At 50.2% G+C, this 24,654-nt stretch overlaps 1 protein-coding gene across 3 annotated transcripts in view; it reads left to right on the top strand.

Moving 5' to 3' along the window:
• Nucleotides 1-1,366: 1,366 nt before the first annotated feature.
• mrtfab (myocardin related transcription factor Ab) overlaps nt 1,367-24,654 on the top strand; it is a 48,290-nt gene continuing 25,002 nt past the window's right edge. Inside the window, exons 1-3 of one of the 3 annotated variants that reach the window (XM_064323788.1) lie at nt 1,367-1,775; nt 3,895-3,954; nt 10,810-11,009. In XM_064323788.1, the coding sequence (XP_064179858.1) occupies nt 10,886-11,009 (124 nt within the window). In that variant the 5' untranslated portion in view covers nt 1,367-1,775; nt 3,895-3,954; nt 10,810-10,885. Of the gene's footprint in view, nt 1,776-3,894; nt 3,955-10,809; nt 11,010-15,437; nt 15,802-24,654 lie in introns of those variants that run through there. The other 2 variants (XM_064323790.1, XM_064323795.1) reach the window with 2 other exon arrangements.

The raw sequence follows: 24,654 nt of genomic DNA on the forward strand, positions 1-24,654 counted from the left end.
TGCCCTCTTACCACACTCTGCTGGCCAAAAGCTCGCTATCATATTCAGCCTACCCAGGAGGACCCGGCTCAGGGGCTAACCCAGACACTCCATGCATAAATATGCAATTCATGCCATGAAGACATGCGTATTTACGTCGCTGTAGTGTCTGGATTATATGTCGCTCTGCAGGGCAGGCATCCACAGCGGACACTGGAAAATGATCAGGATTTGACATCTACACAGACCAATTTTCCATGGTCATTCTCAAGGAAATGGCAAAGGGCCAGACCCCCTAGACTGTGGTGTAATCACACTGATAAAAACGTACGTCTGACTCAATTTTACTACCCTTGTAATATTGTACACTCCACACGAGTAAAATAACAATTTAATAATGACTGCGTAAAACCAAACTGCCACTAAGTGGCGTGCAAGTACACTATTCATCAAATGGGTAGACTACCGGTACTGAAATTTATTTATTATTTATTTACTATTCATTAATTCATTCATAATGTTTATCATTTCTTATTGTTATTATTATGATACGTTATCTACTCCCCCCACCCCACCCCCCCCACCCCCCATACGATAATAACTTATAATAATAATAATAATAATAATAATAATAATAATAATAATAACTTAAAGCTCTTTGTGATCAGTACACCTGATGTTTTACAAATTGGTATTGGGTCACTCTGTAATGCCAAGTCGGCTATGCCGACTAGGTGAGCATGTGCCACACGGTATGTACCATTGCTGTCTGAGCAAAATTGGTCAGATTTGGAAAACACAGCGTACCATCATCAATCCATGAACGCAAACCTTACGGAATGTTTTATCATGCCTCCTTATATGATTAAAGGTTTGCATTCATATTTTTAGCAATTATCTTTGTTAAGTAAGTAAAGAAAATAATGTACTTGTTGACCACAACCACTTGTAAAAGGATATGTGTATTGCTACTACGGAAATTACATAATTTTTCATTTCTTCAAGGAAAATCACTTTTTAAAAAACTAACCAGCAAACGCTAGCCACCTATGCTAACTATAAAAGTACCGAGACTCAATTTAACCGTTTTTTTATCGAAAGCATTGCATGTCAAGTATTACACAGCATCAAAGGCAGTCCCATATCACCATAACCAGGCCAAACACAGATCGCTACTCATAGAGCTGTTTAGTTGAATTCTGATCACAGGTTGCAATCATAGGCTACTTCTGCGAAACGAGCAGAACAGTTGCCGAGTTCTTATTGGGGTTAATCAACGTGATATGTGACGTCACATCAAAAAACTGTCATGTTATTGGCCATTTTTGTAGCCAGTCTTTTTTCTTACAGTGTAGCCTAGTTGTTTGGTTGGGAGGGTTTTCCGGCTGAAGTTTTTTTTTTGTGTGTAGTCGGAAGTCTGGCACAGGGAGGGTGAAGTACTCTCATCAACCATAAATACAACAACAGTCACAGTAATAATTAAGAAAATGTATGTTTTCATTAGAGGTACATGACAGTGACAGCACGCCCTAAAACAATCCCCATTCTGAAGTATATTGATAGTTTGCAGGAAAACTCGACAATTTACCGGTACTAACTTGCATGTTGAGACGCCTGCGAGGTGAGCATATTGCGGTGTGCATGGTGCTAGCTACATAGCTGCCTACGTTTTAGATTTGAGCCATCTAGCAAAATGGGGAGGGGAAGTGGTCACAATAACTGCAGTTATATTTGAGTACCTACGTGGAACAGTGTATCGAAAGTAACCCCTGCCACACCTCGCCGAAGTGTCTCGGGTGAGTCTTCTGTTATATGTAACGTTAGTTAGCTAGGATAGAGTAGACAACTAACGCTAATTAATGTCTTGCTACCCAGCCAGTTGGCCAATTTAGGGCAAGATATTGGTGACATAAGTTGCTATCTAACTGGCTTTACCGCTACCGTGTTCATTTACAAGGTTGTGTAAAGACTATGGGCTGTTTATCTGAACCGTAGATGTTGTCGTGACTTGGAATCGGTCTGGTTGTGTATCTACCGGGGTCGTAATCAGACATCGTATGTAACGGTAGCTGGCTAGCTGTCCATATGTAAATGTTTGTGACTATCACATGTTTTGTAAAAATATGGTCCAACGTTCATCGCTGTACTTGTGTCTGTCTGCTTTACTTGTGGCACCGAGAACATGACAAATATAGTTCAAGTTCCATATTTCTCAGAAAAGGATGCGTCGGCTGTTCAAGTAGATGGCTGGCTGAAAATCATCCAATGTGCATTCAGAAATGGACAAGCGGAACCGCAGTTGATACTAATGATGTAGCCTTTGTCGGTGCTAAGTGCTAACCAGGTTCCCCAGACGAAATGCGGAAGCACCTATTTATTACTGTCTCTGGGAAACACACACACCATTTGATGAACGCGTATAGTAGTGCCATGTCACACTGTTCGGAATAAGTGTGTCTGCTCTATGGGGATTCGTGTTTTGTACCACTGTCCTAATGTCCTTTCTAGGAATAAGACCGCGCGATGGAGATTTTACAGGAATTAAACAAGGTTCTGCTCAACACTTGGCGTATGCATGCGTGAGCCTGTGTTTAGGCCTCGAAGTGTTCTGAAGGAGGTTCATTCACGCTTAAGGCTTTCTTTACTCGTAACCACTGCATACAACCACCGGTTTTTTCCGACAGCCCCATGTCCTCAGTGTTGAAGGATTAGCTCTAGATTTAAGTGGAGACTGTGTGTAACAGGACCATACCGCCCTTGAGACCAGTGACAGCCCTGGCCTCAAGGGGCCCTAAATAGGATTTAATTTACCCCCAGCTAAACATTTTTAAAAATTATATTTATTTTAGGTTAGGGCTGCCCAGTCCTGTTCCTGGAGATCTACCATCCTGTATATTTTCATTTCAACCTCAATTTGGCAGATCTGATACTTCTAATCAGCAGCACAATGAGATCTCTTGCTTTTGAATGAGGTGTGCATTGTTAGGTTTGGACTGATAATCTCCAGAAGCAGGGTTGGGCAGCCCTGTTCAAGAATAATTAGGGGGGCCCCTGATGGTTTGCGGGCCCTAAGCACCCGCTTATGTAGCTTATTGCATAGGACCGGCTGTGCTTGAGACACATTATAGCAGAACAACGTTTCTGTACAGTAGCCTATATCAAATGGTAAATGGACTGCATTTATATGGCGCTTTTATCCAAAGCACTTTACAATTCATGCCTCTCATTTGCCAGAGCAGTTAGGGGTTAGGTGTCTTGCTCAAAGACACTTCGACACGCCCAGGGCGGGGTTTGAACCGGCAACCTTCCGACTGCCGGGCAATCGGTCTTACCTCCTGAGCTATGTCGCCCCTCATCGATACATCATTGATGTCTTGCCCAGGTACGGGTTTGAGTTGGTAGCGTATCTCACGCCTCACAACTCCTCTGCATGGCAGCGTCTGCCTCCGCACCAGCTGCGTCGGTTCGAGCGGCTCTGCTGCAGCAGGTTAGCTAGCGCGCTGCGGAGTGACGCCGTAGCTGACGGTGCGTTTTGTGAAGGAAGCGCGATCAAGTGCGTCTCCAACGGGATCTACTTGGAATTACAACTGCAAATTCCGATTGGAAGAAATCCCTCCCACCCCCCCTTAAAGAAAGAAGATAAAAACGTTCTGCAGTCTACGTATGAAGACAGTCCAAATGCAGCCTGCCTGTCTCCTGTAGAATATAGATATGTGCAGTAGCCCTGGGCGACGCATTTTTGTGCATGTATTGTGTGAGCTGTGAATTATTAAATGTAGCCTGCAGGAAAAAAATGCATTATTGTCTTTATTAGTCTTGCATGTTGTATTTAACATGTACAGTGTCTGCAGCCCTTAGCTGTGTGCAGTTGACTCGTATTTCCTCTGACCCCTATTTTCTCCTTCTCTCTTTCAGTAAACATTTCTCCTGCACAAATGGAAATCCCCGTCTTCTTATCATACAGGAAATAGCCAGGTACTGAAATCACTGAGTTCCTCAATAACATCCGTCTCCTTTGTGTCATTTAACTTCTTTTTTTGCATCTTGCTTTTTTTTCTTTTGCTTTGCTCTTGTTAAAATCCCTTCTCAGAATGCTTTTATGGATTTTATACTTTGCCCTCTCTCCCGAACAGTCCACTCTCCCAGGTCTGTGCTTAGTCAGCTCAGTGGCCCAAAAACGGAGCGCTCGGCACCTCTGGTGGTCCTGGGAGGAGTTGATGTTGATCGCAAGACACATGCGACCAAACCCTTTCACACTGGCCTTCACATCTGTCAGTTTAAGCCCTGTACTTGTTTAATGCACTGCGCTGGTGTACCCCAGGGTTCAATGTTAAGGCTGGTTCACACTTGCCAGGTTGGGCAAGTTGGCTAAAAAAAAAGAACCTGCTTGCCCTAAGTAAATTTATACTGGGCTGGATACGGCAAGTTTTCCTCTGACCCGAATTGCATAAAAACACAGAGCCTCTGTAATAGCATTTGCCTAACTTATTTATTACCTGGTATCATTAGGTATTGGGGACGTACTATTAAAAGTAAAAGAAAATAAATATTATGTTGATTGGTCTCAGTAGCCAACATGACTAGGCTCCTCCTCTGCCTTCTGTGCTAGCCATAGACCGGTACTAGCTTAGCACCACAAAATGGAGATTTGAATGAATCAGATGGGGGCGTGCGGCATGGCAGTTTAATTTTTCTGACACCTGGTTCTATTTGCCTCAGAAACCATTACTGTTGGACCCTGGTACATGCTGGGTAGTGTTTCTTTGACTTTAATGTTTAATTGCATGGGACAAACCGAGAGAGCCTATTACATAGGGCATCATGCAGAAGCTTGTAATAATAATAATAATAGTAGTAGTTTTATGGCCTCTACAAATCAAACCAGCCTGAAATGACAAGATGGGCGGCACTGAACATTCACCTGGCACGTCGTGCCACTTACCCGTGTGCAGATCACCCGCCTCTGCCAGGTCTGCGTGTAGGATCCTGGTCGGCTCTTGGCAGAGGCCTTAACCTCTGAGCCACCTGGACCGCCGATGGGACTGTCTCAGCCGCAGGGCGTGGTGAACAGTGTGGCAGAACAGAAAAGGTACAGACAGTGCTCTCGCCATTGACTTCTCAGAGAAACACAGGGCACGGTGTGTGCACGGGCGGACGCAGGCAGACACAGGCACAGACGCAGGCAGACACAGGCGCAGACGCAGACAGACGTAGGCACAGACGCAGGCAGACACAGGCACAGACGCAGGCAGACACAGGCACACGCAGGCAGATGCAGGCAGGCACAGATGCAGGCAGGCACAGGCACAGACGCAGGCAGGCACAGACGCAGGCAGATGCAGGCAGGCACAGACGCAGACACAGGCACAGACGCAGGCAGATGCAGGCAGGCACAGACGCAGGCAGACGTAGGTGCAGACGCAGGCAGACGTAGGTGCAGACGCAGGCAGGCGCAGGCAGGCACAGGCACAGACGCAGGCAGACGTAGGTGCAGACGCAGGCAGACGCAGGCAGGCACAGACGCAGGCAGGCACAGGCACAGACGCAGGCAGACGTAGGTGCAGACGCAGGCAGACGCACGTTTAAACTCCAGGCCTGCTGTTGTTTAAAACCATGTTCCAAGTTCCATCATTACGACCGTTTCCATCTGCTTTCGAACACAGCAGTGCGGCCTGTCGACCTCCCCTGGCTCTGCCATCGCAGTTCTTGTTTGTAAACTGTGAAGTATGGCTCTCCACATGGACTCGGGGCAAGTTCACAAAAGGGTCATCAGGCCACTCTTCCACCGCCTGTCACGCTATGAAAAATAATCTAATCAGCTGCCAAGAATAATGTGTACTGGCCAGCCTGGGCCCTCCAGTCTGATATGTGGAGGACATCTTGTGTTTAATTTTGCTAAGTGGATGCAATGAGTCTGGAGATAAGCAGTGAAAGGAGGTTGCAGTGCAGCAGATTGGTTAGGAAAGTGCAGGGCTGTGGGTCTGCCTCTCCGGCAGGTGCTTAACCTGAATTGCCTCTGTGAAAATGTCCAGCTGCTGAAATGTAAAATCTTGTTAATTGGTTTCTGTGAGCGCTCCTATCGTTCCTCATTGACCCTCATTCATTTATCATGTTTTTTTTTGTGCACATGAATCCAGGGTTCTTCTTCAGAAGAACGTTTTCAAAACCTTGTTTTTAGAACAAAAGTCTTGTATTATGAATCGCTCAATTGCAGGAGAGAATAGCAGAGTATCTGGGGGTAATATTCTCAACAGATCTGTACAGACATGTGTGACTGTACAGGTTTAAAAAAAAAAAAAAAACCCACAATCCTCTTTGTCTGTCATCTATGGATTGTATCCGTGCATTTCAATGCAAGTTTGTACAGTACACCTCACGCTGTTGTGTATATACTGTAAATATCAGAACAGGCACTTTATACTCTGGTATCAACACTCCAGATACAGGTACAGTGTCCTGGTGTTATTTTTTTTTATGGAGTGCACTGGAGAGCGTATTGCATTCGTGTGCAGGGAATGGAGAACAGCTGGTCCACATCACCGTGTTATTACTTTCCATTACATCGTGACATCATCCTTGCTCGTGACAGAGCCCTGGTGACATCACGGGTCAGACAGCTGGGCGGGGTGCCGCGCCAGGGCGGGGACCCAGCTGCCCCTGTTCCGAAAGGGCCTCTGAGCGGTACGGCTTTGCCCCCCTGACGCTGGTTTGCTGTCCTAATTTCGACTGCACCCCGGGCCGGCGCGTGGCGCTCCCCGTCGTCTCTGTGGGGAAGGGAACAGGTCGCTTATTTCGCGTTTGTCCCAGCTGTGGAGCCGCCCAGAAGGAGGACAGGCGCAGGAGAATGAGCTCGGTGAGGTCATTGGTCTGGGGAATGGGAGTTAAGACGTAGCAGCGTCTCCACCCCGTTGTCGTGTGTTCCCGGGCTTTTCTTCCCCCCGTCTCCCCTCTGCGACTTGAACAGATGACAACGTGCACTGAAGGATTCTGGGAATGAGGTTAGGCTCACAGTACACCAGGCTGTGCAGGAGCTACAGTCAGGTTTGCGTTTAAAATGTCTGCGTAGATAGAGAAGTGAGAACTTGGTTTGAGATTGCCTTCAGTGGTGTGGTTTCAGTGCTGTCATAGCACTCTTGTACAGGGGAATTCTTAGTGTTGACGGAGTTGTGTCTGCAATGCTGCAGAAGCTGATTGAGGATAAGGAAGCGCATTTTATCTCCACTGTGGGAAGCATAAAGTACATATGCCGGTTCCCAGTCAGACTGTATGTCTTTTTTCTTTTTCATCTTTGTTGGATACTGTGAAAAGCAGTCCATCCATTTACTTCCCATGTTCAGTGGAGATTTAAATGGTGGACACTGAGCGCACTAATACGTTTTTTTTTTCTGCTGAGTTTGGAGGAGTGAATTACGCTGAGCTCTGATGTCGTATCATCCAGTAATTAGGCCCATTCTTCCAGGATTGAGTGGGATTATTTCTGCACTGTTTGTGAAGGGCTCTTTGAACGGGGAGAGTAATCCCTCTGCCCTCCTACATGCTCATCTGTGAGCCAGCAGCCCGCTGGCTGAGTGCTCTGCTCTCTAGTCCTGCCAGAGACTTAGGCCCTCCTGTCTGCCTGTGTCAGTCTGTCTGCACTGTCAGTCTGTCTGTCTGTCTGTCTGCCTGTCTGCCTGTCTGCCTGTCTGCCTGTCTGTGCTGTCTGCACTGTCTGTCAGTCTGTTTGCACTGTCTATCTCTCTGTCTGTCTGCCTGCACCATTTGTTCTGTCTATCTGTACTGTCTGTCTGCACTGTTGGTACTGTCTGTCTGTCCCTGTCTGTCTGTCTGTACTGTCTGTCAGTCTGTCTGCGCTGTCTATCTGTCTGTCTGTCTGTCTGTACTGTCTATCTCTCTGTCTGTCTGCCTGCACCATTTGTTCTGTCTGTCTGTACTGTCTGTCTGTCTGTCCCTCTCTGTCTGCACTGTTGGTACTGTCTATCTGTCCCTGTCTGTCTGTCTGTACTGTCTGTCAGTCTGTCTGCCTGTCTGTCTGTCTGCACTGTCTATCTCTCTGTCTGTCTGCCTGCACCATTTGTTCTGTCTGTCTGTCCCTGTCTGTCTGTCTGTACTGTCTGTCTGTTTGTCTGAGTGCGGAGTGAGTGGGCGAGGGCGAAGGAGGAAGATAGGGCGTAGAATGGCGGAACCTTGGAATAAACACATACACTACTTGGGTTCTCAGCTTTTACTAGGAAAAAGCAATAAATAGCTGTAGACTATGACACGCGCACACACACGCATGCGCACGCACACACTTCCCTGAGGGGAAGTTATATCACATTAAAAATACTCCAGTGTACAGGCAGAATTCATTCAAAAAGGCTTCAGAACTTAATGTACTGGGTTCCTCCATGTCTGCTCCCCTAAGGTTTCAGTGTAGATTAGGGAGTTACTTTATTTTATTTGATTCCCCAAAGCAGCGCAGCCCAACTTCTCACAGCTGGGGCTCCCTGTTGGGTGAGCTCTCTCACACAGCTATGAGCTGATCTCACAACCTGCCACACTGTCTGTCTGTGGGCCAGCCTGTCTGTGTGAGTGTGTGCGCTTCTGTGTGTGTAATGAGTGTGCGCGTGTGTGTGTATGTGTGCATGTGTGGTTGTGTGTGTGTGTGTGTGCGTGTGTGTGATGTCTGTGTGAGTGTGTGCGCTTGTGTATGTGTAATGAGTGTGCGCGTGTGTGTGCATGTGTGATTGTGTGTGTGTGTGTGTGCGCATGTGTGTGTGAGTGTGTGTGTGCATGTGTGATTGTGTGATGTGTGTGTGAGAGTGTGTGTGTGTGCAAGTGTGATTGTGTGATGTGTTAGCATGTGTGTGTGTGTGTGTGTGTGTGTGCATGTGTGATGTGTTAGCGTGTGTGTGTGTGTGTGTGATGTGCTTGTTTGTGCTTGCTGCACATTGCACAAGAAAACCAGGCCTCAGCAGGCGTGTCCCTGCATGACACAGGAGCTGTGGACAGTGGGGGTGGGAAAGCAGACCACCCCCACCCCCACCCCACACCCACTCACTCTGCTGTTTACTGTAATGCTTTCCCGGCTTGTGCACTGCATTCCACAAATAGACCGGGGGTGGGGTGGGGGGCGGTGCCCTGCTCCTGGTCCCCCATTTACTGCTTCAGGCCGTGCCTCGTAGTTAGTCTGTGGCTTAAAGGAACCCACCTGTGGCAGGAAGTGAGGTCAGTGGACAGGCCTGGTCTCCTGTGCGAAGGCTGTGTGCAGTGTGCTTCAGTAGCATGGGTAGACGCGTTGCGCTGTGTGAAAGGTGAGGTTGTCTCTCTCTGAGGTAAGGCGATGAGAGCGGTTTGGTGTGCTGCACGCGCACCGTTCATTCCGAGTTGCCGTGGAGAGGCCGGTGTTTTAGCACGGCGTGGGTCCTCCTTATGGAGGTGGAGAGGCCGCTTGAAGCTGGCTGTGTGCGTGTGTGTGTGTACGTGTGTGTGTGTGTGTGTGTGTGTGTGTGTGTGTGTGTGTGTGTGTGTGTGTGTGAAACAGAGAGTGAGAGCCTGTGCGTGTATGTGTGTGTTTGTGAGAGAGAGAACGAGTGAGTGAGAGCCTGTATGTGTGCGCTTGCGAGTGTGTGTGTATGTGTGTGTGTACGTGTGCGTGTGTGTGCGTGCGTGAGTGTTTGTGTGTCTGTGTGTTTGTGTGAGAGAGAACGAGTGAGTGAGAGCCTGTATGTGTGCGCTTGCGAGTGTGTGTGTGTGTGTGTGTGTGTGTACGTGTGCGTGTGTGTGCGTGCGTGAGTGTTTGTGTGTCTGTGTGTTTGTGAGAGAGAGAACGAGTGAGTGAGAGCCTGTATGTGTGCGCTTGTGTGTGCGTGAGTGTGCGTGTGTGTGTGCGCATGCGCGTGTGTGTAGCCCTGTGATGTGTTGAGGCACGGTGCTCAGTGGGTGTGTGGGAGGCTTTTGTTTTGGCTGTTCCCTGAGGGAACACATTCCTGTGCTGTCAAGGCTGTGGAACAGGAGCTGTGTGTGTGTGTGGGTGTGATTGTGTGTGTGTGTGTGTGTGTGTGTGTGGGTGTGTGGGTGTGTGTGTGTGTGGGTGTGTGGGTGTGTGTGGGGGTGTGTGTGTGTGTTTGTGTGTGCTGGAATGTGTGTGTAGGAACCAGGCAGGCAACAGCTGTCCTAGGGCAAGTCCTGTCACCCGCTCAGCTGCAGACAGCGTGCAGTGCTGGTGCCTTTCCAGTACCCACACACCCCTGCTTCCAGTACCCACGCACCCCTTCTTCCAGTACCCACGCACCCCTACTTCCAGTACCCACACCCCACTTCCAGTCCCACCTGCCGACACCCTGCTTCCAGTACCCACGCACCCCTGCTTCCAGTACCCACGCACCCCTGCTTCCAGTACCCACGCACCCCTGCTTCCAGTACCCACGCACCCCTGCTTCCAGTACCCACACACCCCTGCTTCCAGTACCCACACACCCCTGCTTCCAGTACCCACGCACCCCTGCTTCCAGTACCCACACACCCCTGCTTCCAGTACCCATGCACCCCTGCTTCCTCTGGCTTACGCCTGGCCCTCTCTGCTGCAGTCTGCACTGCCTGAACTTCAGAATCCCCCCTCGCACGCAGCCAAGGTGACAAGATGCCAGTCCATCCTCACCCCTGCCGTGACAGTTATCTGTAACTGCGGCCAAACTCAGGAGGCTGGTCCTGGTTGTTTCAGCAGCAACAGCAGATCTGATGGCAGCCAATGGCTGTCAAGCAATTCCTGTTCGCAGGGCCACACAGCACGGTTCCATGCGGAACTTGCCTTCGGAATTCTCACTGCGCGTTTGGTTGTCCGTTCCACAGGTCTGTCTGCCGCCATCTCTCTGTCACCCTGGCAACGCTGGAACCACAGAGCAGGGCGGAGCTTAGCCCTGGCAGCATGGCAACCACCTCTGCGCCGGGCTCCGCCCCCAGCCCACAGAGTGAAGCGGTGGCCTATGAGCTGCAGGAGTTGTCGCTCCAGTCCAGCCCCTGTCTGCTGCCCTTGCAAGAGAGGAAGAATGGTGAGTTGATATCACTTTAATCTACAGTCATTCGTTCTTCTTTTTAACCTTCAGCAGTTATATTGGTTGCTCACTCTCTACCCAGAACAAAGCATGTTTTGCTGAGGCATTAAAACATGATCTAATTTGGCTCTAATAATTCCATAGACATTCGTTCAGAAATCGCCGCGAAAGTAATCCAGTTTGCTTCCTTTCCTAACAGTCAATTGGCCAAAAACTGATATCAGGTCAGTCACACCAACTGTAATGATTGGCAGGCATGGTCATGATCACTGCTTTCCTGTTTCTCTGTTCCTGTCACCATGGATACAATCTCTGGGGAAACTGATCATGACTGAGCAAAATGGAAGAGGCCGTTAGAATACCGAGGTTATGATCAGCACATTTTTTTTTTCCCTGAAGAGTGATAGGTTGGTTGTAGGAAATCAAATCGGCTTCTCTTTTTTTTTAAACCTTGCTTTCATTTGCAGCTGAAACACTTAAGTCACGTGATAATATGTCACGCTGTCGCAAGGATGTGGTCTTCGGTCAGATGAGCTGGGTCATCTCTGTGAGGCTCAGAAGAGCCTGAGACTTTTTTTTGGTAACTGTCCACCTTAGTTGTGTACGCTCCACCTTCACCTGTGATTTATGGGAGCCCCATTCCAGTGGCTACACAGGATGAACACGTATACTTCCACTTGTCTGAGTGCATGCAACGGGCCGGCCTACTGTGCTATGTGAGCTTGGCCAATATACCGACAACTCAAGCGGGATTGCAGTGAAGGCACTTTGGCTTGGTCTGGTATGTTCTTTGGAAATCCCTTTCCACTCCAGGCCTTCACTGCAGCTGCTTTCAGCTGATCTTTGTTTCAGGGGGGGGGCGGGGGGGTTTCTGTCTTCAGTCTCCTCTTCGGCAAGTCAAATGTGTATTCAGTTGGATTTAATTCAGGTGACTGACTGGGCCGGTCCAAAACTTTCCACTTTTTCACGCTGATGAACGTGCACTTCCAGATTCATCCTGCTGCTGCCGGCCTCTGCTGCGTCATCACTAAAGTCGAGCGAGCCTGTTTCAGAAGCAGCTATACGTGCCCAGGCCATGACACCACCTCCTCTGTATTTCACAGACACCAGTTGCTTTGGAGCATGTGCTGTTCCTTCCCTTCTACACACTTTCAGCTTTGCTTCCTTTACAGGTATTGCAGCCTAAAGGTGATCTTCGTCGTCGTTGTGGCAGTTCTCAGTTCTGGTCCATAAAACGTTGTTCCTGAACTCTTCTGGCTCGTCTCAGTATTGTTTGGCAGATTCTAGTCTGGCCTTTTGATTCTGGCTGCTGATGAGAGGTCTGCATCTTGCAGCGTGTCTGTAATTCTGTCTTCTGCATAGAGGTGGCTCGCGGTGTTTTCACCCCTGCCCTCTGGTGACACTGCTGGTGATGTCACTGTCCGTTGTTTTAGGGGTTCTTCTTCACAGTTCTTAGGATTCTTCTGTCATTAACTGCAGTTGTCTTCCTTGTCTGACCTGTATGGTGTTTATACCCGTGGATTCTGCCTTTTTTCATACACCCAGTTTATTTGCTATCGTTCTCAATGAATTCTTCTCTCCTCTCTGTGCGCTGCTCTTTTATGTGTGAGCAGTCCATGCAAAATTAAACGCCTGAGCAGCAGTTAACACCTGTCAGTCATCTGTGAACTTACTTTTGCACAGCTGCAAAGGGTGGGACTCGACACAAGCTTGGTAACACATTTACACATGTAAATACCGTGAAATGAAAGCTGATTGTCGGTCCTTTTTATCTTTGGATCTCAAGTCCAAAATGTCTTCAGTGTATAGAAAATATAACAATTTTCACTCTACCTTTCCGAAACTTTTAAAGTGAACTGTAGGTGAGTGTAAAACACTCCACTGTGAAGTAATGGCATCTGTCACTTTCATGGTGGACCACCTAGCTGGATCTGGTACCGGTACAAAAAAAAAAATTTGAAAAATCCTGGCCGGCTACTGAAAAGCTAGGAGTATTGTTTAGGAAAGGTGTGTTTGTGTGGTGCATGTTATCAGCGGCGATAAGACCGCGGCTGAGCTTTGAGATAAGGCGGAATAAAGACGGTGTGTTTCTGGGGACAGATAAAGACGGTGTGTTTCTGGGGACAGATAAAGACGGTGTGTTTCTGGGGACAGATAAAGACGGTGTTTCTGGGGACAGATAAAGACGGTGTGTTTCTGGGGACAGATAAAGACGGTGTGTTTCTGGGGACAGATAAAGGCGGTGTGTTTCTGGGGACAGATAAAGGCGGTGTGTTTCTGGGGACAGATAAAGACGGTGTGTTTCTGGGGACAGATAAAGACGGTGTGTTTCTGGGGACAGATAAAGACGGTGTGTTTCTGGGGACAGATAAAGACGGTGTGTTTCTGGGGACAGATAAAGACGGTGTGTTTCTGGGGACAGATAAAGACGGTGTGTTTCTGGGGACAGATAAAGACGGTGTGTTTCTGGGGACAGATAAAGACGGTGTGTTTCTGGGGACAGATAAAGACGGTGTGTTTCTGGGGACAGATAAAGACGGTGTGTTTCTGGGGACAGATAAAGACGGTGTGTTTCTGGGGACAGATAAAGACGGTGTGTTTCTGGGGACAGTGATCTCGGGGGTCACGGGGCACTGTGGGAAGAGGAGAACGGATGAAGCTCGCAGATGAAGGGCGCCTCTGGGGCTCGCGTGGTGGTCAGACACAAACCGGCATCCAGAAAAGAGTTCTTCCCCGATCAGGGAGGAAAGCACAGGAGCAGTAAAGGAGACAGGACCCTTCTAGAAATGCAATGCCCTGAAAATGTATTGAGATAATATATCGAGATATTGCGGTCTTTCGCAATATATGGGTAAATGCACAGATTATTGCAGTTTCCAGGTATTGCAATTTTTTAAATAAAGTACGCTTGCTCATTATTATATTTTCTGCATATTTCCATGATACCGCAGTGTTGTGGTTCTGTTGAGGTATAGACAGCTCCAGCAGCAGGATTGTGCGTTTGTGAAACGGTTTGAATGCAGCTAACGCTAAGGGTGTGAATGAACAGATCCTCCTCCCTCTCTCCCTCCTTCCCCCCCTCTGTCCCTCCCTCCCTCCTTCTCCCTCTCCTCCACCCCCCCCCCCCTCCCCCCAGCCATAGTTCTGCAGCCAGCAAGTCATGGCATGACCCCTCTTATCTTCAGGGGGGGAGACAATCTGACACCCCCCCCCTGAGCTGAGATTAAGAGTTTGGGAGAGGAATGCTCTTCGCTGTCCGACCCTAACGGGGCTCTCTGCCCGCGTGCGACACCTTTCACGTCCACAGCCGCCTCAGGTGCCCCCCTGCTGACGTAATGCCCGCCTGGGGTATTTATGTGCCCTTCGGTCCTGTGGCGTTTAAGGAGGGCTGGGCCAGTGTGGCCCGAGTGGCGGACGGGGCGTGTGTGTGTGTGTGTGTGTGTGTGTGTGTGTGTGTGTGTGTGTGTGTGTGTGTGTGTGTGGTGTGTGTGTTGTGTGTGTGTGTGTGTGTTGTGTGTGTGTGTGTGTGTGTGTGTGTGTGTTGTGGTCTGTGTCTGTGTGTCTGTGTCTGTGTCTGTGTCTGTGTCTGTGTTGGGGTGTGTGTGTGTGTGTGTGTGTGTGTTGTGTCTGTCTGTCTGTCTGTTGTCTGTTGTTGTCTGTCGTCTGTGTTGTCTGTGTGTGTGTGTGTGTGTGTGTGTGTGTCGTGTCTGTTCTGTCTGTCGTCTGTTGTTGTTGTGTGTGTGTGTGTGTGTGTGGGTGTGGTGGGGTGTTGTGGGTTGGGTGTGTGTGTCGTCTGTCTGTGTGTGTGTGTGTGTGTGTGTGTGTGTGTGTGTGTGTGTGTGAGAGATTTGCAGGAGCTGATAAACGGCGCTCGAGTGCTGAGATTCCTGCTGCCTGCGGGACAGTGAGAGGGAAAGGGAGCCGGCAGGAAAATGCGTTGGTACACGAGGACTGGAAGTTCTGTTCTGGAATGAGGGAGGGACAGAGAGAAGGGGAGAGGGAGGGACAGGAGGAGGGGAAGGAGAGAGAGAGAGAGAGGGGGGGGGGTTGTCAGAAAGACAGCATTGCATAACTGCGGAGAGACGGCGGTAGAGAGGGAGGAAAGGAGGAAGGGAAGAGGGGATGAAAGTCAGAAGGAGTGGGGTGTGTCAGCGCTTTAAGGGCCAAAGGTGACTCGGAATGCGTTTCAGTGCTGGCAGCGCCTCCTTTTTCTTTTCTTTTTCCTCTCTTCCTGTACTTTTTCTTGAGTGAGTGGCTGAGCGCGGACGGAGGCTGACCTGCAGCGGGAGAGTGAGAGTGAGAGTGAGCCTTTCAACTTCAGAGGGGTCTGAGCCGCGGGGAAACAGCAGGAGTTACCAGAGACAGACTTTAGGCTGGAGAAGATATCACACACCCCTCCATACACGTGCACACACACACACACACACCCATTCATATACATACAAACACACACACACCCATTCATATACATACAAACACACACACACCCATTCACACACACAGACGCCGGCTGCCTGTGTTGGGACAGCGGGATTCGGGCAGGCACGGTTTCTTTGCGCTAGGAGGGACGGTAAGGGATCCCGGACGCCCCTGTCCCCGCCCCCCCCAGTCCAGAGGAGCGCAGAGAGTTTGGGCGAGGAGCGGCCCTGGGAGGAGCAGCCAGGCGGAGCAGCAGCCGCAGGGCTGGAGTTCCCTGAGCTCTGTGTAATTCCCCTCACTGGAGCGCGGGCTCACAGACACTCAGCACGGCATCCCATGTAATCCCTGCAGGATATGGCCATTCACTCAGGTACCTCTCTTCTTCTACCTTCACGCTGTTTGCAGATTCCAGGCTTTGTCAGTCTTAACCCCAGTCTGGCACCGGTTCCAGAGAGCTGTAAAGGTTGTGGTGTGTTTATGTCGGTGGGCGGGAGCAATGTTGTGAAGTTGCCTAGCACTGGAACGTTCTGCTTTTCTTTGGTCTGTTATGAGGTGTAGGGCGAGCCTGCTGTATTTACTGGACCAGTTACATTAAGGACAAGCGCTGAGCATAGAGCCGGGCTAACCAGCATCGGTCTGTCGCTATCAGGTTAGCACTGGAGGAATTTTTACTGGCACTTTTACAGGAGTCTAACAGGAATGAATTGGTTGAGTGAACAGAATCCCCGCTGTGTGGGGGGCAGGTGAAGAATCAGCCAGAACGATGAGCCTTTTTTCTCAGATGTGGCACGGCTGGGCCTGACTGGGGCTGAGTCTCGGTGCTCTGAGGTGATTGTGGAGCTGCTGCCTGATGGGGGGTGTCTCCCTCTCCCTCTCACACACGGCGGACGGGCAGGACAGCGAGGGGGGGGTAGGGGCCGTCTCTGCACCTGAGGCTCAGAGGGAAACGCGCCCAGGCGGGTTTTCGGGAGGCCCTCCCGGGCTCCCTTTTTTCTGTCTGGCCACCCGGTTCCAAAACTTGTGGGAGGGGCCGAATTCCTTTCACCCAAGCTGACGGGACAGGTTGGCCTTGACTCGCTCTTAGGAGCAACTGGTCACCCCCGACAGCCCTTCTGACCTGCGTTTTAAATGGGACCTCCCTAAATTCTGGATTGTAGGCACAGCATATTAAAATATATCGATAACGTGCACCTACGCACCAGTGGTGTAGATACTCTTTCACAGGGCAGAGATTTTGATAGGAGGCAGCGACAGTGGCCATGTTGGTGTCCTAAGTGCAGAAATGAACTTTAATCACGTGATTGCCCATGAGTAATTTCTGTGCGTTATTAGTGAATTTGGGAACGTGTGTGTTGTTCCTGTGGAGGGGTGCCTCTCGGTCCCTCAGCTGGATGAACAGCCCTTATTGCACTGCGGTGCGGTGCCTGTGGGAGTTGCCTCTGGACAGCCAGTAATCGTGCGCTGCTGTGCTCTGCATGTTCGCACAGCTCCGCAGCTGTTTCAGGATGTTGAAATGTGGCTGACGTGAACATTGCAGGAGGGAAGGAACCTGCTTAAGTTTTTCCCCAAATATTAATGCATATGTCCACGTATTGTCTTGCACAGTGACTAGACTGCACACACAACGTGCGTGTATATATACAGGTATATATATGTGTGTGTGTGTCTCTGAGTGTGTGTGTGTGTGGAGGCTGTGTGTGTGTGTGTCTGCGTGTGTGTCTGTGAGTGAGTGTGTGTGTGTCTGAGTGTGTGTGTGTGGAGGCTGTGAGCGAGTGTGTGTGTGTGTGTGTGGAGGCTGTGTGTGTGTGTGTGAGAGAGAGAGAGAGTGTGTGTGTGTGTGTGTGTGTGGAGGCTGTGTGTGTGTGTGTGTTTGTGTCTGTGAGTGTGTGTGTGTGTGTGGAGGCTGTGTGTTTTTGTGAGAGAGAGAGAGTGTGTGTGTGTGTGTGTGTGTGTGTCTGAGTGAGTGTGTGTGTGGAGGCTGTGTTATGTAACAGTCTGTCACAGTGTTCCAGCGCAGGCTCCAGCAGGCTGAAACGCAGCCCAGACCTGCCGCTGACACAGAGCCCCGTTTCCCCACTGATGTCCCGCAGAGCAGGGAAACGCGCAGCCTGCGGCTGGAACTGTGCAGCGATGCAGGCGCACGGAGGGTCAGGCAACACACGCAGCCGCACACCTGCGCATGGATGCGCAGACAGGGCTCACAGTGACAGTGCTGGATGCACAGAGAGTCCATACTGAAGGGGGGGGGGCTCTAGAAAGCTGGGCTCACAATAAAGTGATCGGCCAAAGAGACGGTTTTCGGAAGCTTCTGGACAAGTTTCCTTCAGTGTGAACTATGGAGTTTAAATAATCTGCCGATCTCTCCTGAGATTCGACATGCCCACTTGACCCACTCATAACTCTTGAAGTAAACAGCTGTTTCATTTGTTTGCCATCATTTTGTTGTGGACTATGTTGCCTTCATGCGATGAAATTCAAATTTTTTGAATAAGATGCCACTACTGCTGCTAAAAAAAATGTATTTATTAACCTTTATTTTAAAAAACAAATGACATTCGCTGGAGAAAAGCCTGTTTACAGTCCTCCACAAATGTTCCTTCGAGGGCATGTGCAGAAAAGCAGGCCGACTTTTACCTTAAAACAAGCGTAGAACCCAAGTATTCACCAGTGTTAAGTTCAGTAACACTTTCTGACACCCAAAAGCATGTAATACAGACACAGCTCTGGGTCTGTATGAAGAGAATTTAGTAGCCTCACTGAGGGCAGGGCTGAATTAGCCGTGAATGACTGGCCATTGGTTTGGCCTGACAGCAGCGCATTAGTGGACATGAGGGTAGGGAGGGGAGAGAGCGTGGATGGGGCAGGATGCAGACACGCTGGCACGTGCACACAGTGACAGAAGCATGCTGAAGCACACGCCCGCTGCCCTGTAAGCCTTCTGGCTGCAGTCATTTCTCTTTGTTCTTAATCTTATCACGGGTGCCATTTTTTATTTTGATCATATACCAACACTGAAAAAAGCAGTCTGTGGCGCCGCCCTGCAGACACACTTCCTGTTAGTACCCACCCCTGCTCCGCGCCTCTTTCTTTCGCCCGGTGTCGACATTCGCGGTGACCTGTGCAGTGACTCAGTGTCTGCAACGAGCACGTTAAACATTATCGATCAAAGTCCTGTCGCGAGTCCTGCAGGAGATGACCTCACGGCCTTGTGTCTGGATCTGACTCACTCTGTCGTGGGTGGAGGTAGGAGGCCAGGCTGCAGCTGTAGATCTGAGTCTGTGCTGATAGTGGAGTCCCACGCCTCCTGGCACTGGCCACCGCTGTCCTATTTTGAGGGGGTGGTGGAGGGGTGGGGTTCTGGGTGGGGGCGGGGGGTTTCCGAGCTTCTTCAGCCTCGCCTACGTGCGTTGCCTTCTGGTTTTTTGCACTTCTGTATGTTCAGTATCTCAATTCCTGTGGAGTCACACTGAAACTTGGATGCTGCTGAAGAGCAAGTCTGAGTCCCATATCACAGCGTACTCCCATAGTGCGGGTCTGACTCCCATAGTGCGGGTCTGACTCCCATAGTGCGGGTCTGAGTGTATAGCACAGAGCAGGTCTGAGTCTGTACCACAGCGTACTCCCATAGTGCGGGTCTGACTCCCATAGTGCGGGTCTGACTCCCATAGTGCGGGTCTGAGTGTATAGCACAGAGCAGGTCTGAGTCTGTACCACAGCGTACTCCCATAGTGCGGGTCTGACTCCCATAGTGCGGGTCTGACTCCCATAGTGCGGGTCTGAGTGTATAGCACAGAGCAGGTCTGAGTCTGTACCACAGCGTATCCAGAGTGCGGGTCTGACTCCCATAGTGCGGGTCTGACTCCCATAGTGCGGGTCTGAGTCTGTAGCACAGAGCAGGTCTGAGTCTGTATCACAGCGTACTCCCATAGTGCGGGTCTGACTCCAGTAGTGCGGGTCTGATTCTGTAGCACAGAGCAGGTCTGAGTGTGTAGCACAGAGCAGGTCTGAGTCTGTATCACAGCACAGGTCTGAGTCTGTAGCACAGAGCTGGTCTGAGTCTGTATCACAGCGTACTCCCATAGTGCGGGTCTGACTCCAGTAGTGCGGGTCTGACTCCAGTAGTGCGGGTCTGATTCTGTAGCACAGCGCAGGTCTGAGTCTGTATCAGAGCGCAGGTCTGAGTGTGTAGCACAGCGCAGGTCTGAGTGTGTATCACAGCGCAGGTCTGAGTGTGTATCACAGCGCAGGCCTGAGTGTGTAGCAAGCGCAGGTCTGAGTGTGTAGCACAGCGCAGGTCTGAGTGTGTATCACAGCGCAGGTCTGAGTGTGTATCACAGCGCAGGCCTGAGTGTGTAGCACAGCGCAGGTCTGAGTCCAGTAGTGCAGGTCTGAGTCTGTATCACAGCGCAGGTCTGAGTGTGTAGCACAGCGCAGGTCTGAGTCTGTATCACAGCGCAGGTCTGAGTGTGTATCACAGCGCAGGTCTGAGTCTGTAGCACAGCGCAGGTCTGAGTGTGTAGCACAGCGCAGGTCTGAGTGTGTAGCACAGCACAGGTCTGAGTCTGTATCACAGCGCAGGTCTGAGTCTGTATCACAGCGCAGGTCTGAGTGTGTAGCACAGCGCAGGTCTGAGTGTGTATCACAGCGCAGGTCTTAGTCTGTATCACAGCGCAGGTCCGAGTCTGTATCACAGCACAGGTCTGAGTCTGTAACACAGCTCAGGCTTGAGTAAATTGACTGTGACTGAAGCTCAGCTCCCTGTGTGCAGTCACACAGCTGTGAAACCTGCATGCTGTGAACAGGGCTATGCTAGCATATCGAATCGGTTACAAATGAGAAAAGATAGCATGCGCTGCATTCATGTGGATGCTTTTTCTTACATGTAAATAGCCTTGACTGCATTCCCTCTGCATTAGTGAATGCCGTTGTTTTATTGGTCTGGGTGACTGACATGCGTAAGATGTCTGGGGTGGGGAAGGGGAGGCTTAAGTATTAGCTGGGAGGGCGGTCTGAGCGAAGACACTTGAAAAGAAGCGTAAACGGAAAGAGGCTAATGGCTGAGGTTAGATGTGAATTTAGAGAGTTTGCAGACAGGACCCGTATGTCAGGAGACGCAAATGGAAAGAGCTGGCAGGCCAGGGTGTAATGTGAACTTTACTCAAATGCCGCTTTTTTTTTCCTGACCCACTTTTGTAAAGATGGACCAGAACCCTCCTTGGCAGGCCAAAGCCGACCCCACCTATCAGTGTGACGCTGGTGTGGAGCTGACGGGGGTATGGGGGGGGGGGATACGGTTTGCTGGGGTGGACGGAAAAGCGTTTTCAGATGGTGGTTATGTAACGCGTTACCATAATAACAGTGTGCTGGTGAAAGCCCTCTCTCCTCGCGAAAAGCCCATTCACTGAACTCCTCCTAACCGCCCTCCCCCTCTCCCTCTCCCTCTCTACCCACACCCACCCACCCCCCCAACCCCCCACTGGCCTCATGTAACCAGCACCCAGACAGCTGGACCCAATCTGTCTCTCTCTCTAGCTGTCTCTCTATCTCTCTAGCTGTCTCTCGATCTGTTTGTCTGTCTCTATCTTGCTCTTTCTTTCTCTGTGTCTTGTTCTCTCTTTCTCTCACTGTCTCTGTCTGTTTGTCTTTCTTTATCTTGCTCTCTGTCTTTCTCTGTGTCTTTGTTCTCTCTTTCTCTCTTCAAAGTAATTTATTCCATCATCACAAATGAAAAATCTTCCTTTCCTAGAGAGAGCCGTTGGAGTGATTGTGATTCCTGCTGCAGTTGACTTGCGAGTGGCGTACAGGCACAGCCGCGTCCTGCGCTGAACGCGGCTGACCCCGCCGGACGCGCAGCCCCCCCCCCCCCGCCCCCGTGACTCGTCGGGGTCTGTTTACCGCGCAGACCCACGGTCCAGGCCGCCCGTCAGGCAGGGCGAATGGGGGGACGTGTTTGGGCGTGAGTGGCCCTGCTCTCCTGCCGAATGGAATGTCCTAACACTGGCGCATTGTGTGCGGTAGTTACAGGCTGGAGAGCGGTGATTTAGCCCCGTTCAGCACTGGAGCACTCACGGCCCCGGGGAGAGGTGGAAGGAGAGGGGGAGGGAGAGAGGGAGGGAGAGAGGGAGAGGTGAAACCCTGTGTTTATCTCTGCACAGACACAGACTGCACCTCAGAATGGGGGCCACACAGACACTCACTCAGAGCAAACATGCGCTGTCAGGACCTGAAGTGGCTCTGCACTGGGGCAGACTGAGTAAACAGGCCCCGAAGGGTTTTCGGATGAGTAGGTTGGGGCCTGCCTCAGCGCTTCAGCCAAGTCCCCACAAAACCTGGGGAGAGAGAGAGAGAAAGAGAGAGAGGGAGAGGGAGGGGCCTGCACAGGTAAACTGGCCCCAGAACAATGAACGGGCAACCTGTGTTCATAAAACAGCCTCACTTACAGTGAAATGCACAGAACAAACCTTTTACCCACAACCTCTAGACATGCCAGAAATGAATTGATTGCTTGCTTACTTACTTTCTGACTGACTGACTGACTGGTTTGGGCTAGGAAGCTTTCTGTGTACCGCTGCTGGTGTATAGTGCACCATACAGTCTGCCGTGGCCTAAGAGACAGTGTCCATGGAAACGGCTGTATTTCAATAATCTGGACTACAGTTCTTGTTTCATATATTTTTGTTTTTCTGTTTATGTTTTTAACTTATAGACTCGAAACACCCAAATTCCTATTCAGTACAGATGGCGTGTTTGTCATGCAGACAGAGTCGTTTCGGTCGAAAGATACGTGCAGTTTGCTTGGTAAATGCCAGGAGGAGGGGCGGAGCACACCGTCAGAATTGTAATGGCTGACCTGATGTTGACTCCTGTTCTGAACAGATTCAGATTCCTGAGGCTGTTGCACCACAGATTCTGCAGGGAAACCAGATGGTCAGCTCCTGCATTCCTTCCGTCCTGCCTGCTGTATAGCTGATTGCCCCAGGTTATGGTTTGGAACAGGAGGGTCCAGTTAGTTGTGAATATTCGCACTACACGCCCCTGGTGCAAAACATCCATTGCCTCTGGATTGTCTTTGGCCACGTTCCTTTGTGAATATTCATGAAATAATTAAATTGTAATGTTTTGCTTCAGGGAGACACAAAGGACACAGAGTTGTGTATCTAGTGGGCGTATAGAGCAAAGGTTTTACTCTGCACTGAATTCCAATGGCCTGGGTATGTGTGTGTGTGTGTGTGCTTTGAATGAGTAAGTGCTGTTATTCAGATGTAGGAGTTGTAGTGATAGCAACAGCAGTAAATGTGGCCTATCAGAGACAGGGTGTAGTAAAGTACAGTGCACATCCTGTTGTAAAATGAGGTGCTCTTCCTGCGTGAGCTCACCTGATTGGCTGGCCTGTGGGGAAGTCTGGACTTTGTTCCTGTTTTACTGCCGCCCGGCATTTTACAAAGTCTCTTTTGGCTCTGGGTCACTTCCTGCTCAGAAAGGAAGCCGTGGCTGGCCGCAGGCAACCCACAGCGTACGCATGTCGCTCTGCACACTCATGTCCGTGTTCACACGCCTGACCCCAGGACGCTGCAGTGAGTCAGACGAATGTGCAGCCGGGGACAGAGCGTTCCAAAGAGCGTTATTAAATGAAGGACAAATGAGGCTTTAAACCTCAGGTGTTTGTTGTATCTCAAATGCAGTTTTTCAAAAGTTAGCCGTAAAGCAAAAAAAACTTGTGCTCGAGAAATTTGATCCGGGCCATACGGGCAGAAGCTTAGTGTGATGAAAGAAAGTGCCATTTCATTTCAAAAGGGAGATTAATGGAATTCCAGTAGGAAGTTTTTGGAGGGATGACAGCAACAAGCTACGGCCTGACTGCTCCAAGGAGAACTCTGTGGAGATGCGGATGCACATGCATGGAAGCTGGTGTATCCCTCTAAGTTCCCCCCTCTGCTGGTCAGTGTTGTTATTGCAACTATATTAATGAGGCCGTGTCCGAATCACAGTGCACTTGTGTGCTATTGAGGAGGCTGTTCGAGTACGCTGGGTGAGAAAGTTGCTAAGTAGGTGAAATTTGCTCTAAATGTAGTGTTCGCAGAATTCCAGGGTGATGAGCTTATTTCCGAGGTTTCTCTGAGTATATTTCGGAGCATACTTTTCAGGAAGTAAGTGACTATTATGGTCCCATAAATATATGACTCATAGCTTCACTTTAAAAACAAGGCACAGTTTTGCTGACATTTTCCTCCTGCAGCTACAGCAGTGAGACATGAGCGTGGTCACGAGGGCGGAGCGTCTGACGACACTCCCACAGTGCGGGTGGAAAATAGTTATTTTTTGCGTGCTGCCCATCAGCAGTGGTGTCAGTAGGGTTGGTGTCACCCCGCTTGTGTCAACCGATGTTGTCGGGTGGGGGGGGGTGCTGTTGGAGGTTGTCGGCCGGGTGTCGGGGGGGGGAGAGGGAGGGGGGGGGTGCTGGCTGGTGTGGGTGCGAGGATGCATTCAAACGACAAAGCGCTTCTCATCACATTAAATGAAATCAACCGGCAGTAAGCTGCATTGGAGAAATTAGCTGTTTCAACTCGTCACCAGTCATTTCGATGTCACCCCCCTCTGATGGTGTCACCCGGTGCGGTCTGCACTCCCTCGCACCCCCCTAGTGACGCCTCTGCCCATCACCTACTAAAAAATGCACTATGCAGTACGCAGTATGCTTCGCGGGCAGCACTTACTTTGAGGACACAGTAGTTAGGAGGCTGATTCAGACTCGGCCTCTGTCTGTTAATGTCCTGTTTATTTTCCCCCCTCTGTGTGTTCATCCTTTGCATCCTTTTCATTTATGTAATGTTATTAAACACACATGCATTGTATATGGACGGCAACATTCAGTGTGTTGTTGGTCAAAGTGTCCCCTGTGTGCTGTATGAGTGCTTGTGTATATGTGCACGTGCCTGCGTGTGTGTGTGTGTGTGTGCACGCGCGTGTGCGCGTCTGTGTGTGTCTGTGCATGCCAGGGTGGTGCTCTGTTTGAGCCCCTGGGTTTGTGGAGTCTCAGAGCTGAAATAGCATGGCGGGCTGTGCAGGTGATGTGGAGATGACCGTAGGTCTCCAGACCAGCTGGCTCTTCTATTTTAAACTGGGGGAGGACCCAGGGGGGCTGGGATTCACCCAGCATTCTGAGCAGAGCCTCACAGAGCAGAGGAGGGGAGGGGTCACGGGTTCCTCTCCACCGTAATTAAGC

Source organism: Anguilla rostrata, chromosome 2, assembly GCF_018555375.3.
Source record: "Anguilla rostrata isolate EN2019 chromosome 2, ASM1855537v3, whole genome shotgun sequence".
In the NCBI taxonomy this organism is placed as follows: Eukaryota; Metazoa; Chordata; class Actinopteri; order Anguilliformes; family Anguillidae; genus Anguilla; species Anguilla rostrata.